This window comes from Podarcis pityusensis (assembly GCF_964106645.2).
Source record: "Podarcis pityusensis genome assembly, chromosome: 3".
In the NCBI taxonomy this organism is placed as follows: domain Eukaryota; kingdom Metazoa; phylum Chordata; class Lepidosauria; order Squamata; family Lacertidae; genus Podarcis; species Podarcis pityusensis.
Window position 1 is genome coordinate 16,243,974 of NC_138026.1, and position 17,520 is coordinate 16,261,493.

The window sequence follows — 17,520 nt, forward strand, 5'->3', positions numbered from 1 at the left end:
AATCTGTATCAGTTGGTTTTGATACATAAGATGGAATGTTTCTGGGTCCAACAAGAGGCACCAAGAACGAGGAGTGCGTAGTTTCATATATATATATATATATATATATATATGTATATAAGCTTTATTCAGAGGAGCCTCGACAAATTAGAAGCTCTTATCATTGTATAAGCAGTGTGCTCTATTTCTTCACACACTTAGATCACATCCCTACAATTGTATAAAAATGATCCAGATGCTTTATGTTGCCATTATAAAGAAAAAACAGCAGGAGCTTTTTATCTTCCATTTGCAATTTCAAATCAGAATTAGGTTTTGATTCCCTTTTGCACAGCTTCTTAGAGGAGCTCTTGCAAGGGGCCTATTATAATATTGGCTTATTGCCCACCCACCAAAAACCTATGAAGTTGAGAAACACACACACACACACACACACACACACGTATACATTCCAGGCATGACTGTATGTCGATGAACTTTTCTTATTTTTCCAGAGTTTTTGACCATACCTGATCTAAGATTGTTAAAAAATGAGTATGTGCTTTTTCATTCGATATATGTTCAGACATACATCAAGTTAGGCCACTTCGGGAGCAGTTGGTGGTACATGGGAATGTATATTTGATCAATTTGAATGCTTCCATCATCCTCCAGGCTGTGGTATTGAACCGGAATCTATTATTTTATTATTATTATTATTAAATTTAAATTTAAATAGTCTGAAATATTTGATGGTTTATTTGGGTCGTAACAATTGCTGATTGTGTGAATGGGCATCTTGTCTCATTAGACCCTCAGTCTATGATGGTGATCTGCCCAAAGCAGCCTTTGATAGGACACAGAAATTCTTTCTGGCTAGGTGATCCTACCGCTCTTCTTAGCTCTCTCTGTCCCATCCTTCCCTGTTTAAAGAGCCCCATCATTTTTGTCTATTGCAACACTGGGGAACTTCTGGCTGCAGGCTTAGTTACAGCTGATCATCACTGCTTGCAGAGAGCAGTCAGTTGGGCTGTGAAGCCTTGATGATCAGCTGATTGTCACGGCTTCAAAGCGTCACTCACCCAACATGGTTGAATTTCAAGGTGGGGATGAAAATGGGCCAGCAAACATCAGTGTGATGTCAGATTGCTGATAGGTGGGCAGCCAGATCCAGTTCCCCACTCCTGGTCTATTGCAGAGTTGCTTTATCATATCTCTTTTCTTTGTCAAAACAGACATATGTGTGTCAAAGCTACTCGGCCTTCTTAACAAACCAGGGATGCTTTCGAGCATAAACTCTCTAATTGCGCCTGACTGCCAGATAACCAAAGGGCAGAGCAGGTTAAGTGGACTTGTGTCTGTCACAACAAAACACTGGCTCTGTTCCTATTATCCCTGGAATCGATTCTCTCTCATGTGTGTCTTACTAACTGCTGGGAAATTCTTTTGTGTACTGAGAAAATAGAGATTTAAAGGGCAACATCCTGAGCACAAAAGTATGGCTGTGATTTGCCCCAAAGAAAGGTGTGTAGGACTCAATACATTTGTCACTTTGGGTATCTGCGAATTGATCTGCATTTCCCCATATTAATACAAAAGGTAAAAAAGGTAAAGGACCCCTGGATGGTTAAGTCCAGTCAAAGGTGACTATGGGGTTGTGGCGCTCATCTCTGCTTTCAGGCCAAGGGAGCCGGCGTTTGTCCACAGACAGCTTTCCGGGTCATGTGGCCAGCATGACTAAACCGCTTCTGGTGCAATGGGAAACCAGAGTGCATGGAAACGCCGTTTACCTTCCTGTCACAGCGGTACCTATTTATCTACTTGCACTAGCATGCTTTTGAACTGCTAGGTTGGCAGGAGCTGGGACAGAGCAATGGAAGCTCACCCCGTTGTGGGGATTCGAACTGCCAACCTTCTGATTGGCCAGCCCAAGAGGCTCAGTGGTTTAGACCATAGTGCCACCCGTGTCCACAATATAGCTCCACAATAACATGAGCCTATATATATGGCCTGAACCTGACAAGTCTGAGGACTTCCGGGGTGGCGCCATCGGTAATGGCGGATTCCCTCTGATCTGGAGGGACTGGCTCCACGGGAAACGGGTCTGTTCCGCTATGGCGAAGCGGGGACCCTCTAAAAAATCACAGGCGGATGAAGCCTGTGACCATGGGACTCGGCGGGCACCTTTTGCGCCCCCCCCAATTCGTAAAGGAACCCAATTACGGGCTCCGGAGCGAAGAGGGGTTAGTGGCGCGGTGCTGAGAGTCAACTGCTTCTTCCGTGGAGCGAAGCCACACAGCCGTTGCCGGAGAGCGCTACCTTTTTCCTGGGACAATTTGGCTACAAAAACAACTACCCGTGAGCAGATCAAATTTGGACAATTGGACTTTAAACAACGATCTGTGAGTAGAACGGAAAATTGGATTAAGAAATTCCTCTTAATTTGGCACTGAAGCGGGAAGGTCTAAACAGGAAGTCAGCCTTCCGTTTCTTGTAGATAGATTAAAGCAAAGACATGGCAAACTAGAGTGTAGAAAATCGTTTGTAAAGGATCAAGTTTCATCATCTAAAATTACTGAACCCCCTTCGGAAGCAGGAGAAATGGGGGGATTTTTTCCGGATTGCTTAAACCTGCAGAAGAGAGTGTAAGAAAAGTAATTTTCCACCGTCTTGAACCTGGGAGTGGAGTGTCAGGACAGACGTTTTTGGGAAGTTCATTGACTATAGACAAATGTTTTTGACAGACAGTTAAAAGAAGAGAAACATAGTGATTCCATTGTCCTCTTTCGCACTTTAAAGGAACAAATATTGACAAAATATCTGAAAAAGGAAACTTTGTTGTTAGATCTGCTGTTAAAAAAGAAAAAGAAAAGAGTTGGATACAAATAGAAGTTCTTCCCCTAGAGGGAGCTTGTGAAACTGTTATTAAACTTGAACTGGGGAGCTTCACAGCTGCAACAGATTAAGATCGTGGGAATAGACTTCTGACCTTGTATAACAATGTACTCAGAGGCTCTGGTGCATGCTTTCTGCAAAACAAGTGCTTTATTGGAACAGTTACATGAGAAGACGGATTTGATGACTGTTGCGATCAGAAATTTTGGACAGGTAGTGGGTATCTATATAGAACCCACTCAGGAATCAATTCAGGAATGTGCTCTGACAGATCAGATGAAGGAGGAGGTTGTGGCTGGACCCCGGGAGGCAGAGATGGAGGGAACCGTGGCCCAGCAGGAACATGAGTGGTTGGACCTGACGAATGAACCTGGAAAAAGCCAGATTTGGAGAGATAGAGTCTTGTTTGGTTTGGAGATGGAGGGCTGGATAGACCCCCCTATGCAGGGATGTTTTGACTTTTCAAGTCTGGTGTTGGGCCGGGAGGAGTTTGGAGTTGTGGGGGTCCTCAATTTTGGAGGGACCTTGAAACATGTTTTTAAATACCACATGGAGTTCAGTGTGGACTATGGAAAAGGGGCTGATCTGTCGAGAAGGGACAAAAATACTGTCAAGCTGGAGTCTCCACGAGTGAAAGGAGCAGAAGACAAAGTAAAGTACAGGTATAAATATGAAGAAGATCTGCAGAAGGGACATGGAAGAGACTTAAGGGCCTCGGAAATAAGGTTACCAGGTTAATGAACTAGATGGATGGGATAGAAAGGACTGACAAAACCCGATACCAGGAGGAAGAGACGTTGGATGAAGATTGGAGAAAGTTTCAAAAATTCTATTTAGGAATGTTTTCTAAAATTAATGAGTATTAAAAAAATGTTGGAACGAAATTATTTGGCTTTAGCAGAAATGTTAAAAAGAACTATGCAAGAATATGTCATGGTTATGAGAAATTGGTATAGATAAGACTCAAGTTTTAAGTTTTAGGGTTTTTTATAGTAAGATAAGGTTAAAATAGATTAAGGTAATTTAATGACAGAATATTATGAAAAATGGGAAGGATTTGCTGTGATAATCAATAACTAGAATACAAAAAAGGGAGGGGTGAGGAGGTCGATGAAATAAGGTAATGACAGTTAAGGATTTGGGAATATTGGATCTGTTTTTAAACTTTTGTGGTTTATTTTTGTTTTTTGATTTTGATGTGTTATGTGTTTTGTTTTTTGCTTTTTGCTTTTGATTTTTATCGACGTGTATTGTTTGATTGTGGTTTGTTTTTTCCTTGTTTTTTTCTTCTTTTTCTCTTTGACTTTTCTGTAATCTTAAAATTCTAAATAAATATCATTTTTTTAAAAAAAGAACCTGACAAGTCTGAGTTCCCCTTTCCCACAGGGCCGAGGCGGCAAGGGAAGCATCTATGTGTGGGCCTCTGGAGATGGAGGAAGCTACGATGACTGCAACTGTGATGGTTATGCATCAAGCATGTGGACCATCTCCATCAATTCAGCTATTAACGACGGCCGGACGGCTTTGTATGATGAAAGCTGCTCCTCAACCTTGGCTTCTACTTTTAGCAATGGGAGGAAGAGAAATCCCGAAGCTGGCGTGGTGAGTAGAGAAATCACAAATTGTAGTGTTGTCTTTTCACAACATTAAGGGGTCTTCCTTTCCAAAAAGAAACACCCCTCTACATCTTTTGACCAGCTGAGCCTTGCTAAATCTTCCCAGTAAGCATCTAATGACTAGAGCAGATATTTAACACTTGGGGGAGCTGAAGAGAAAAGTGGTTTTGAAACAGCTTTTACCCTGTGTAGGTCTGCCCTAAGATAGACAAACTTCTCAGTATATTTCATCCTGAAAGACCTACATTAGCTCCCAGTACGTTTCCGAGCACAATTCAAAGTGTTGGTGGTGACCTTTAAAGCCCTAAACGGCCTTGGTCCAGTATACCTGAAGGAGCGTCTCCACCCCCATCGTTCTGCCCAGACGCTGAGGTCCAGTGCCGAGGACCTTCTGGCGGTTCCCTTACTACAAGAAGCCAAGTTACAGGGAACCAGGCAGGGGGCTTTCTCGATAGTGGCACCCGCCCTGTGGAACGCCCTCCCACCTGATGTCAAAGAGAACAACAACTACCAGACTTTTAGAAGACATCTGAAGGCAGCCCTGTTTAGGGAAGCTTTTAATGTTTGATGTATTACAGTATTTTAATGTTTTTTTGGTAGCCGCACAGAGTGGCTGGGAAAGCCCAGCAACATGGGGGGGTTTAAATAATAAATTATTATTATTATTATTATTATTATTATTATTATCCACATCATCATCATCATCATCATCATCATATTATACCCTGGTCTTGTTCAGTTTACGATTGTTCAGACTTCACCATGTAGCGGCAAACCATATTTTCAAAAGGACCCAGTGAGTTCTGATTTGGAAGCACCTTAAAAACAAAACAGAAAACACAATGAGTTCAAGTTCATTATCTGGTGAAACCAACCTTCACTCTTTTTGCCCAGCCAACACAAAAATCTTCACTGGGATCAGCCTTCAGTGATAATCCCATGGTAACTGGTGTACCTGAAAATGTTTTCATTGACATGGTCCTAAGAAGACTGGGCCTATGTTGCTTTTATGATCATTGCAAAACTGACTCATTATAGGAAAACTGGCCAGGAAAGGTATGCTTTAGCCACATTTAGCCTTTTAAACTGTGGGGGCAGGGAGTTATTGTTTTTTGTTTGTTACTATGGTATGTATTTTTGTGTTTTATATTGAAAACCGCCCTGTGATCCTTGGATGAAGGGTGGTATAGAAATCCAATCAATCAATCAATCAATCAATCATTAAAATCATAGAAACCATAGCTTAGCATGACATGAAGAAGCTGCAACATGCTTCCTGCCCTCCTGTGCAGCTGCATGGAGGAGTTTGAAATGTTTCGCTTCCATTATTCCTGAAACACAGCTTGACATGGCATCCAGACCATCAAATTGGCGGTTGGAGGATGGATGGCGGCTAACAGGTTGAGGTTGAATCCTGACAAGACAGAAGTACTGCTTTTGGGGGACAGGAGGCGGGCAGGTGTGGAGGACTCCCTGGTCCTGAATGGGGTAACTGTGCCCCTGAAGGACCAGGTGAGCAGCCTGGGAGTCATTGGACTCACAGCTGTCCATGGAGGCACAGGTCAATTCTCCATCTGGTACACAGGGCTGAGACCCTACCTGCCCGCAGACTGTCTGGCAAGAGTGGTGCATGCTTTAATTATCTCCTGCTTGGACTACTGCAATGCACTCTACGTGGGGCTTTCTTTGAACGTGACCTGGAAACTGCAACTAATCCAGAATGCGGCACTTAGACTGGTAACTGGGAGTGGCTGCTGGGACCACATAACACCAGTCCTAAAAGACCTACATTGGCTCCCAGTACATTTCTGAGCACAATTCAAAGTGTTGGTGCTGACCTTTAAAGCCCTAAACAGCCTCGGCCCACTATACCCGAAGGAGCGTCTCCACCCCCATCGTTCCAGCGCTGAGAGTCTTCTGGCAGTTCCCTCCCTGCAAGAAGTCAGGTTACAGGGAACCAGGCAGAGGGCTTTCTTGGTAATGGTGCCCGCCCTGTGGAACACCCTCCCACCAGATGTCAAGGAAATAAACAACTATCTGACTTTTAGAAGTCATCTGAAAGCAGCCCTGTTTTGGGAAGTTTTTAATGTTTGAAGTTTTATTCTGTGTCATATTCTGTTGGGAGCCGCCCAGAGTGGCTGGGGAAACCCAGTCAGATGGGTGGAGTATAAATAAATTATTATTATTATTATTATTATTATTATTATTATTATTATTATTTATTTATTTATTTATTATTATTTATTATTATTATTATGGCTTATAGTTAACCTTTAGTGACTGTGTTACACAAAGCTTCTCAGCCTTCTACGACGGTGAGCCAATAGAAATTGATAGCCCTAGGTTGGCTCCTGATGGGTTGGATCCAGAGTTCATATTGCGTTGGGGGACCCTCTGAAACTATATGAGAGCTGGCACGGGGGTCTTCAGGGGAAAAGGGAAATGAGCAAACATGGCCTCCCCTCCCCTCCCCTCCCCTCCCCTCCCTCTAGTCTCCTGGTGGGAGCCTCTGCGTCTCTGTTATTAAGCAAATAATCTAACTGAATTTTGAATAACTGGTGAATGAATCTGAAACGAAGTTAGTATTTACTGGTTAATTACATTTTCCTAATTTTTTTAAAAAATGCTTTAACTGTCTGCTTCTGTTTAGTAAATGAAAAGAACTGAAGTATATTAAAATAATCCCCCTTTTAAGCAAAAATATTTCATAGCATTTTCATCTGCCTAGCCAGCTTGTAGGAGAATGGAATGTTCTCCCTCCCCCAGGTTAATTTTTCTATATTCTTGTTTCAGGCTACGACAGATTTATATGGCAACTGTACACTGCGCCACTCTGGAACATCTGCAGCCGCACCAGAGGCTGCGGGAGTGTTTGCACTGGCACTGGAGGCAAAGTGAGTGAAAACAGCCATCAATTATACTGTTACAAATTTAAATGACTCCTATTTATGGCTATAAACAAACCTCTTAAGCTTGCATGAGCCAAAACGCAAAATTCCATGTTACATTAAATGGTTTATTCTTGAATAAGTATTAATTTTACTAATGTAAATGCACTCGGCATCTTCCTAACCATCTTCTGTTGCTCTTTTCCCCCCTGGCCATTTATGCATCATCAAACCAGACAACACAGATTTGCATGAAATTTGCATATGTTGATGATTCATATAAATAAATGCAAATTTCCATTAGGAAAGCTGAAATGCGTGTCCTGATGGAATGAGTGTCATAGCATGATGTGCAGGGATGCGGGTGGCACTGTGGTCTAAACCGCTGAGCCTCTTGGGCTTTCCAATCGGAAGGTCGGCAGTTTGAATCTGCACGGCTCCCGTTGCTCTGTCCCAGTTCCTGCCAACCTAGCAATTCAAAAGCACACCAGTGCAAGTAGATAAATAGGTACTGCTGCAATGGAAAGGGAAACGGTATTTCCGTGCGCTCTGGTTTCCGACATGGTGTCCCGTTGCGCCAGAAGCAGTTTAGTCATGCTGGCCACATGACCTGTCTATAGACAAACACCAGCTCCCTCAGCCTGAAAGCGAGACGAGCACCGCAACCCCCATAGTCACCTTTGACTGGACTTAACTTTCCAGGGGTCCTTTACCTTTTTAAAAAAACAAACATAGCATGATGTTGAATTCGATGTCGCACAATGTCAATTGTTCCGTCAGGGCATGGAATTCAGCTTACCAGATGGAATGATCATCCCTTTTTCATCACCAACTCATTGCTCTTGGTACAACCTCAGGGGCCTGACCTGGTCCCTGCTTGACCCTAGCCGCATTGAAGTAAAAATCACCCATCTCCATGTTGGGAGGGTGACTCTCCAGCTCTGCCCTGCTGCTCATGCCATGGCTGGTAATAATGGAACAGTGCTATGCTTGGTGCAAAAAGGACCTTAGGTTGCAGCAAGGCATTGTGGAATGCAAAAGCAAATGGCTGCTGTCCTTTCTGGAAATATGTGAGCCAGCAGATATACAGAGGCAGATCTGATGATCTCCAAAGCTTGCTCACCTCTCTGTGATTCTCATAAACATAACATATTACTTGTGGATTTCTTCAGACAGCTCTGGAGCTATTTTCGTGGAGGAGGGTCAAGATATTAACTGATATGCATGAAATTTCATATATAGCTATATAATCCCTAGTGTAGTAAGATAAGACCATTGGAGCAGCATTTTTTTAAAAAAAGTTTTTTTATGAACCGCCTTAGTAGGGCAGTAATTGTTCCTTGATAATTTGTCACCCCCCTCCATGATGGTACCTGGGGCGGACCACCCCCGCCCCCCCTTCCTATGCCGCTGCCTAGAGATATCATCTCTTACCATATTGCTCTCTTGCAGCCTGGATCTGACATGGAGAGACATGCAACATTTGACAGTGCTCACCTCCAAAAGGAATCAACTTCATGACGAGGTTCACCAGTGGCGAAGAAACGGTGTCGGCCTAGAATTCAACCACCTGTTCGGCTATGGCGTCCTTGATGCTGGGGCAATGGTTAAGATGGCTAAAGACTGGAAGACGGTTCCAGAAAGATTTCACTGTGTCGGTGGGTCGATACAAGAGCCTCAGTAAGTGATAACAAACATAAGGGGTTCAGTTCAGGGGTAGTCTCATTATAATCAGCGGGATTGTGTCACTTACGAATATAAGATTACCTGCCATATTGTCTCAGAGAAAAAAATATTGTCCAAAGTGGTTCAGAAGACACCTTTAGCTGTTTTGAAGGGAGTGTATATTGTAGCAAGGTTTTGAGTTACATAACAGTTTTCTTCAGGTATGAAACAAGGGTTGTCAGGTGGCAAACAAAACATAAGGCAGTTTCCTGCTTGAAGAAGAGTTGTGTGTTGAATTATAGTGAAGGAACTTGCCTTTGCAATAGTAGCAACAAATCTGGGCAACACTATAATTAATTGGTTTCTCCTGTTGTTGGCTCTGACTCCACCTACTGCTGGCTTCCCTGTCGTCTGTTGGAGTTACTGCATTGGAAGTCCTTATTTGGACCTTATGCGAGTAGAAATGAATGTTCTCCACCACAAGAATGAGTTCCAAAGCTTTACTGGAAACAGTTTTAAAATAGTTATAAATAAACATTTGAAATATACAAAGTAACACATTGGTCTTAAACAAAGTAGAGTCTTCTTTTTAGTCCTTAATGCAGTTCAAAAACTTTCCTCTCTCTGGTACCTAAGTAAATTGCTTGTTCTGCAGATTTGCAGTTCTGGCTTCTGGGTTGAAACAGAAACATCCAACCTTTTCTTCTGCATTCGCCAGAGTGAAACCTCCCGTGCCTAATGCAAACCTCTCTTTGCAAAGTGTTTTCAAACACAATGCTTACAAACATTACATTTTATGCATATCATGCTTTTATGTCTTTAATACTTTCTGCCATATCAGTTTCAAAGGGCAGCTTTTAAATTGATGGTGACAGTGGCTGTAGCAGCAGAAGCAACAACAACAACAACTGTGAAGCCTTTGTGGAGCCTCCTCTCGTCTTTGCACTGAAACTGCAGTGCCCCAGTCCCCAGGGACATGTAGTTTTCCAGGGCACCTTAGCACTCCGTAAAAACAACAGGTGCCCTGGAAACAACATGCCCTTTTGTTTCTTATGCCTGAAGATTTTGTCAGGAACCTGATCTCCCTATGGAGTGCTGAGGCAACATGGAAAACACCATGACTTAGAGCTCATTGCTCACAGCACATGCCCAGAAGCTCAGTTTGCTTTCTGAGCTGGACAAGAACATACTGAGCTAACCCATTCCATAAAACAGTTGAACATTTCAAGCTGGAACAGTATGTGTTTTCAGCCCAGTAAATCAAAATGTTGGCGACATCATTTATATAAAGATCTCTGTCCTGACCTGGTGTGCATGTACCACTCAGGGTGGCTAAGCAGTGGTGATAAACTAATAGTTTCCTGGGAGTAGTGCTGGATTGGGGCCCATGACAGGCTCAAATACCAGGGCTGCAGAAGTTTCTGCAGTTGTGGGGGGAGGACCTGTCTATCTCCCACTCTGAGGCCTCTCTCTTTTATGTCAGAGGGGGAGATCTGGTGTATCCTTGGGCCCCTGGAACTCCTTTACAGGGGCCAGGGGATCACAGGGCCTACTTTATTAGATCCTTCATTGATTTATTATGTCATTTGGTGATAACTCCAAAACACTTCAAAGAACTCCATACAAGGTGTTTGAATGCTGTACCATCGCAGCACTAAATATTTTGTTCGCTCAGTGTTCGCTAAATCTCCAATTAAGGGCCAGGCAGTCCAATTATTTTCTGATTATCCTCATGCAGTAAACAGAATGAGTCAACAAGCAAATCAATTAATGCTAATTGACTGCAACAGCTAAAGTTCAATTGAGTTATTTGAAATACTAACCTAATGATGGACAATTTATGCCTCTAACAGCTGCAATTCACCTTTTCAGTGTTATTTCCCAAAGTGGTTGTGCTTTATAGGAAATAAAAGAGATCTAGCTCTAGAATGAAGAGGTTAATGGTTTGCAAAAGTTTGATTAGCATGCTACTTTATTTTATTTATATAGAATTCATAAGGGGTTTCATGTATATCGTGAAAGTAAGAACTGTTAAAGATGTGCCCTTAAGCTTACAATAGTAAGAATTAGAGTTGTGCTGAGTTTTCAAGAGTTTCTGTTTCTGATGTGAAGAGTGCCATTTTGTGAGATGGGACAGAGGACGAAAACATCCCCCATGGGGCAGGGAAAGCTTATATTCCCCTTTTACATTTATTTTCCCATATCTATTTTTTGTGATCTGATGCTGCTCTGTATCTCCCCTCCCTCCCACTTCATTACTGCATCATCATCATTTATTATTTATACCCCACGCATCTGGCTGGGTTTCCCCAGCTACTCTGGGCAGCTCCAAACAGAATATTATTATCAATAATAAAAAGCAATAAGACATCAAACATTTAAAACTTTGCTAAACAGGGCGGCCTTCAGATGTCTTTTAAAGTCAGATAGTTGTTTATTTCCTTGACATCTGATGGGAGAGCATTCCACAGGGCAGGCGCCACTACCGAGAAGACCCTCTGCCTGGTTCCCTGTAACCTCACTTCTCACAGGGAGGGAACCGCCAGAAGACCTTCAGTGCTGGACCTCAGTGTCCAGGCTGAACGAAGGGGGTGGAGATGCTTCTTCAGGTATACTGAGCTGATGCTGTTTAGGGCTTTAAAGGTCAGCACCAACACTTTGAATTGTGCTTGGAATCGTACTGGGAGCCAATGTAGGTTTTTCAGGATCAGCGTTATATTGTCTTGGTGACCACTCCCAGTCAGCTGCCCTGGACACAGAATTAACCTGCACCTCCATGGACAGCTGTGAGTCCAAAATGACTCCCAGGCTGTGCACCTGGTCCTTCAGAGGCACAGTTACCCCATTCAGGACCAGGGAGTCCTGATTTCAACCAATCAGGGATCATATATTAAGCATGGTTACATGATGGATCCAGGTCTCAAACCAAATTTGATTGTGTGATTACATCACTGACAACAAAACATACAAGTAATGTTTTTCTCTAAGTGGGAATAAGGAAAGCTATTGCACAGGCAACTAGGCTTGTCTTAATAAGCTACCGTGGTGGTTTCAATGCTCAGCAGACACTAAGGGGGAATTAAATAGCCTCTCCTCTAATGGCCATTTGCCATAATGCCTCAGTCTTGTCAAGCTGACTTGATATATTTATGGCTCATCTTAGAATATTTTGAGGTGCGCTCTCTCTCTCTCTGGTATTTTATTGCTATTTGATTTGAATAAGTTTTTTTTCTTATTGGCCCACATCTGCCAGTCAGCTATCGATATCTGTTTTCTTGCTTTTTGGGGGTTGGCCACCTTGGGTGCTATGTCTAGAAACAAGAAAATATATTAAGTAAGTCTTGAGAAAGCAAATGGCAAAATCAATTATCCTACAACACACACACACCCCGAACATTGTGACAACCAGTCAGGCCACTGACACAATCCCACAACTGTACCCAGACTTTGGTCCATGGTGCTAGGCTAGGCTATGGGTTTAAAACTTGTTCCAGAGATGACACCCAACCACACCCACAGTATGTTTGTGCGTAGGGTAGGTTGTTGAATCAAAGTCAAGGATAGGAATCATGGATGACTTTAGGGGTTGGCAAGAGCCATGCCCCAGTAATAATAATAATAATAATAATAATAATAATAATAATAATAATTTATTATTTATACCCTGTCCATCTGACTGGGTTTCCCCAGCCACCCTGGGCGGCTTCCAACAGAATATTAAAATACAATAGTCTATTAAACATTAAAAGCTTCAGATGTCTTCTAAAAGTCTGGTAGTTGTTTTTCTCTTTGACATCTGGTGGAACGGCATTCCACAGGGCAGGTGCCACTACCAAGAAGGCCCTCTGCCTGGTTCCCTGTAACTTGGTTTCTCGCAGCGAGGGAACCACCAGAAGGTCCTCAGCACTGGACCTCAATGTCCAGGTAGAACAATGGGGGTGGAGACGCTCCTCCAGGTATACTGGACCGAGGCCGTTTAGGGCTTTAAAGGTCAGCACCAATACTTTGAATTCTACTTGGAAATGCACTGGGAGCCACTGTAGATCTCGGCGGCTGCTCCCAATCACCAGTATAGCTGCTGCATTCTGGATTAGTTGTAGTTTTCAGGTCACCTTCAAAGGTAGCCCCACATAGAGCGCATTGAAGTAGTCCAAGCGACAGATAACTAGAGCCTGCACCATTCTGGTGAGTCCGTGGGCAAGTAGTATGGAAGGAGGAATTATATTCCCTTTCATTACATAACCTCATCTGTTTTGAAGTCTTCAAAAACCAACATTTAATCCAGGCATAGGTAAACTTGGCCCTCCAGCTGTTTTGAGACTACAATTCCCATCATCCCTGACCACTGGTCCTGTTAGCTAGGGATGATGGGAGTTGTAGTCCCAAAACATCTGGAGGGCCAAGTTTGCCTATGCCTGATTTAACCATTAGCTATATGGAAATGTGACACTCTCTGGTTAATAATGATCTTGTTGCAATACTTTCAGTATTCATGCACAAAGCCGTAGTGAATATGCTCTGGTAAACAGATGTGCTACGAAAAACGTGGCATTCAAAACCATTTCATTTATTTGTACACCCCAGGAAAATACCATCCAGTGGCAAGTTGATTCTGACTCTTACGACTGATGCTTGCGAGGGGAAGGAGAACTTTGTCCGTTACCTTGAACACGTCCAGGCCGTCATAACAGTGAACTCTACCAGGAGAGGGGACTTGAATGTCAACATGACATCCCCGATGGGGACGAAATCCATTTTGCTGAGTCGGCGTCCCAGAGATGATGATTCCAAGGTGGGCTTTGACAAATGGCCTTTCATGACAACACATTCTTGGGGAGAAGACCCCAGGGGTACTTGGGTTCTGGAAGTTGGGTTTGTTGGTCTCCTGCCTCAGAAGGGAGTCCTCAAGGAGTGGACATTAATGCTACATGGAACTCAAAGTGCACCCTACATAGACCAAATAGTAAAAGATTACCAGTCTAAATTGGCCATGTCCAAGAAGGAAGAGTTGGAAGAAGAATTAGATGAAGCTGTAGAGAGAAGCTTGAAGAGTATATTGAACAAGAACTAGCTCTGCTTTGCATGTCAGACAGCATCCTTTCCCCATTTCCTTTCCTAAACATTAGGCATATTCCAGTTATTGTCTTTAGAACATTATCCTAACTCCCTGGTCCCCCCCCCCCCAATTATCTGCATTGTCTAACTTAATTACAGTGAAAACTTTTGAATTCTGAGCCACAAATATATTATTATTATTATCTACCAACTACTTTGTAAGTGTGAATGACTGTAACTAAACTATCTTCGATTTGGGGTTGGGGTGCTCTTTTTTTTTATGTCATGTGAAAAGTATCCAACCAACCAGCTGTGATCCTTTTCCTCTTACTGTTTTTGCAGAGAACGCATCACTTGGCATTTTATCTATCTGCTTAGATAGCTGAATGTTCAAAACTGGCAGTTCTGACTTGCTGAAATACTGCCATGGCAGCTGTAATCGTGGCAAAACAAAACCAGTTGTCACAGGACCAAATCACCTGCAATATTGTTCGTGCTTTTTTAAAAAGAATAGCATGCTTTAATTCACCGCTTTTGACTGGAAGGAATAGCAATGGTGGGGTTCTGATCCAGAATGGGAACCCATAGCAATTTTCTGCTGAGGAACATTTGCCCTCAAAGGCTTTGTTTCCTTCCCCCCAAAAGTGGGTAATTTAAGCATGCTTTTTTAAAAAAAGTGGGAATAGTGTAGTTGGGCCCAATATATGTTCAAACACATGTTCAAAAACAAAAAAACCAGATTCATAAGCTGAAGGAGGTTACAGAGCGCAGGTCCTGCCTTATGCTATTTTGCACTTAAGACTCTAGTACAGTGGTACCTCAGGATGCGAACGGGATCCGTTCCGGAACCTCGTTCGCATCCTGAACATAACGTTAGACGTGCAGTTTGCGTTTTGCTGCTTCCGCGCATGTGCGTGACGTCATTTTGACTGTTTGCGCATGCGCCAGCGGCGAAACCCAGAAGTAACACGCTCCATTACTTCCGGGTCGCCGTGGAGCACAACCCAAACGCGCTCAACCTGAAGCGTATTTATCTCGAGGTATGACTGTACAGTCGTACCTTGGAAGTCGAACGGAATCCATTCGATTCCGTTTGATTTCCAAAATGTTGGAAACCAAGGCACGGCTTCTGATTGGCTGCAGGAAGCTTCTGCAGTCAATTGGAAGCAGTGGAACCCCCGTTGAACGTTTGATTCCAAAGAACATTCACTTTCGAGTTTGTGGTGTTCGGAAGCCAAAACGTCTGAGTACCAAGGTGTTAGGGATCCAAGGTACGACTACTTGATTTCCCGAGACTAAGTCCCATTACACTCAGTGGGACTTACTTTGAATAGACATGTACTCACCGGAAAAAAGAGTTTGGAACCTGAGGACAAAGCGTCCTCAAAGAGTTCTAATGTTTCCCAATCCTGGTTCTCCTCCCAGATCCTTGTATGTATTTTAGTGGAACTGTCAGCTGGAGAAATCCATCCATCTGCATTTGAGGGGCAGGGCTGGTAAAGAATAAATGTCTTTTGCTTCATCATAGCTCTCTTGGGTAGATCAGGTTGTGATCGCCAGTATCAATACAATTCAATCCCTTTAAGACTAGCATTTTGAATAGTTTCCTAGGAAGATGGGAGGAAGGTATGTGAAATAGAGAGAAGCCGCAATCCTTAAGGAACTGTCTCTAGAATAATCACATTGATTGGAGCAAAGTGGGGTGTTTTGAAGCAAAATTGCTGTCAGATTGAACCTGCTAAGTAATTTTGAAGCCATCCGAATGCCAGGAGCAGATCTACTATGAAATTGATGAAGCTTAAACTTCAAGGCCCCTAATCCTGGAGTGGCCTCAGAAGCAAGTTTAGTCCACATTGCTTAAAAACTTTGGGTCTAGTAGGCCCAATTTAAGTCGCACAACTTAATTTTTCGGGGGGAGGGGGTATATAGTTCAACAATCCCAAAGTTTGAGACTCAGTAGCACAGATGTTGTAAAGGTTTGGTGACCTGCCAAGGAACAACCCCATTGAAGATGATAACCATGGTTACCCAGACCTCATTGCTGGTTGTAAGGAGGGCCTCATAACAGTTCAAGCTTCAGAGCCCCCAAAATGTAGGTCTGCCCCTGCCCACTCCACAAAAGCTCCAGCATGGTGCAGAGAGGGTGGTGTTGAGCTACTCCTATTCTACATCTGTATGGGGCTATGGAGCTACAGGGGCGCTGTGGACTAAACCACTGAGCCTCTTGGGCTTGCCAGTAAGGTCGGCAGTTTGAACCCCCGCAACAGGGTGAGCTCCCATTGCTCTGTCCCAGCTCCTGCCAACCAGCAGTTCGAAAGCACACCAGTGCAAGTAGAGAAATAGGTACTGCTGTGGCAGGAAGGGAAACAGTGGTTCCGTGCACTCTGGTTTCCGTCATGGTGTCCCGTTGCACCAGAAACGGTTTAGTCATGCTGGTCACATGACCCAGAAAGCTATCTGTGGACAAATGCCAGCTCCTTTGGCCTGAGCACCGCAACCCCATAGTGGCCTTTGACTGGACTTAACCGTCCAGGGGTCCTTCACCTTTTTCTTCTTCTTATCCCAGCCCCTGGGCCTTGCTAGGTATTGCAGGGCAGCTTCAGCATGGGAACAGGTAAAGCACAGTCCCTCGCTGCCAGACCGTGCCAGACCGTACCATCGTAGGTGGGGGCAGTGGAGGGGGGAGAGATTCTAGGAAAGCTTGGTGGTCTGTGCCATACCCTTCCCCCCATCCCAATAGCTCTTGGGATACCAGTGCAGAGAGGCCTTTAAAACACTCCCTCCTGGTTTTGTATTGGACTGTGGGTCCTTAGCAGCCTCACAATCCCTTGTGTGCTGCATTCTAGAAATTATCATGAAGTCACAACGTCATCTGAATTTTTTGGAACTGAAGAATGAATTGGAGCCACCCAATTCCAAAAGCATTGTCAAAGATGCTTCAGTACGACAAAGCAATGTTAAAATTATAACATATTTGGTTATCCGTACAGTCAATAAATGTCTTTGCTGCTGAAGGAATAATCCAATAAAGCAGCAAAACAATACAAAACGTTGAAATCAAATATCCTCAGAGCTGAAAATGCCAGGGTTGCCACTGAAACTGTATATTTCAGCCATCAAGGGACAGGAAAGTGGACAGGAAGGTGTTTAAATCCCACCTGAATGTTAATAATGAGAAAGACAGACACACTTCACCGATGAAAAGGATGGCTGGTTGTCATTATTTCATGATCATGGTGCATCTCATAACGCTACTTTTTGATTGGGATATATATTAGGAAACTCATTTATAACCTGAGGGAATAATTGTGGCACCCTTCAACCCAATTTAAGCTCTTTTGGGTCTTATTAATTTAAATGGGACAAGTGACACGTGTGCTTAAATGTCTCCCGTGGAGACAAAGCAGACTTAAAAGTTCATA

At 43.4% G+C, this 17,520-nt stretch overlaps 1 protein-coding gene across 1 annotated transcript in view; it reads left to right on the forward strand.

Moving 5' to 3' along the window:
• PCSK2 (proprotein convertase subtilisin/kexin type 2) overlaps window positions 1-14,309 on the forward strand; it is a 129,030-nt gene extending 114,721 nt beyond the window's left edge. The window contains exons 9-12 of the mRNA XM_080999144.1: window positions 4,261-4,476; window positions 7,284-7,384; window positions 8,831-9,058; window positions 13,628-14,309. Coding sequence (XP_080855270.1) covers window positions 4,261-4,476; window positions 7,284-7,384; window positions 8,831-9,058; window positions 13,628-14,114 — 1,032 coding nt within the window. The 3' untranslated portion in view covers window positions 14,115-14,309. The remainder of the gene's footprint in view (window positions 1-4,260; window positions 4,477-7,283; window positions 7,385-8,830; window positions 9,059-13,627) is intronic.
• Window positions 14,310-17,520: the final 3,211 nt, after the last annotated feature.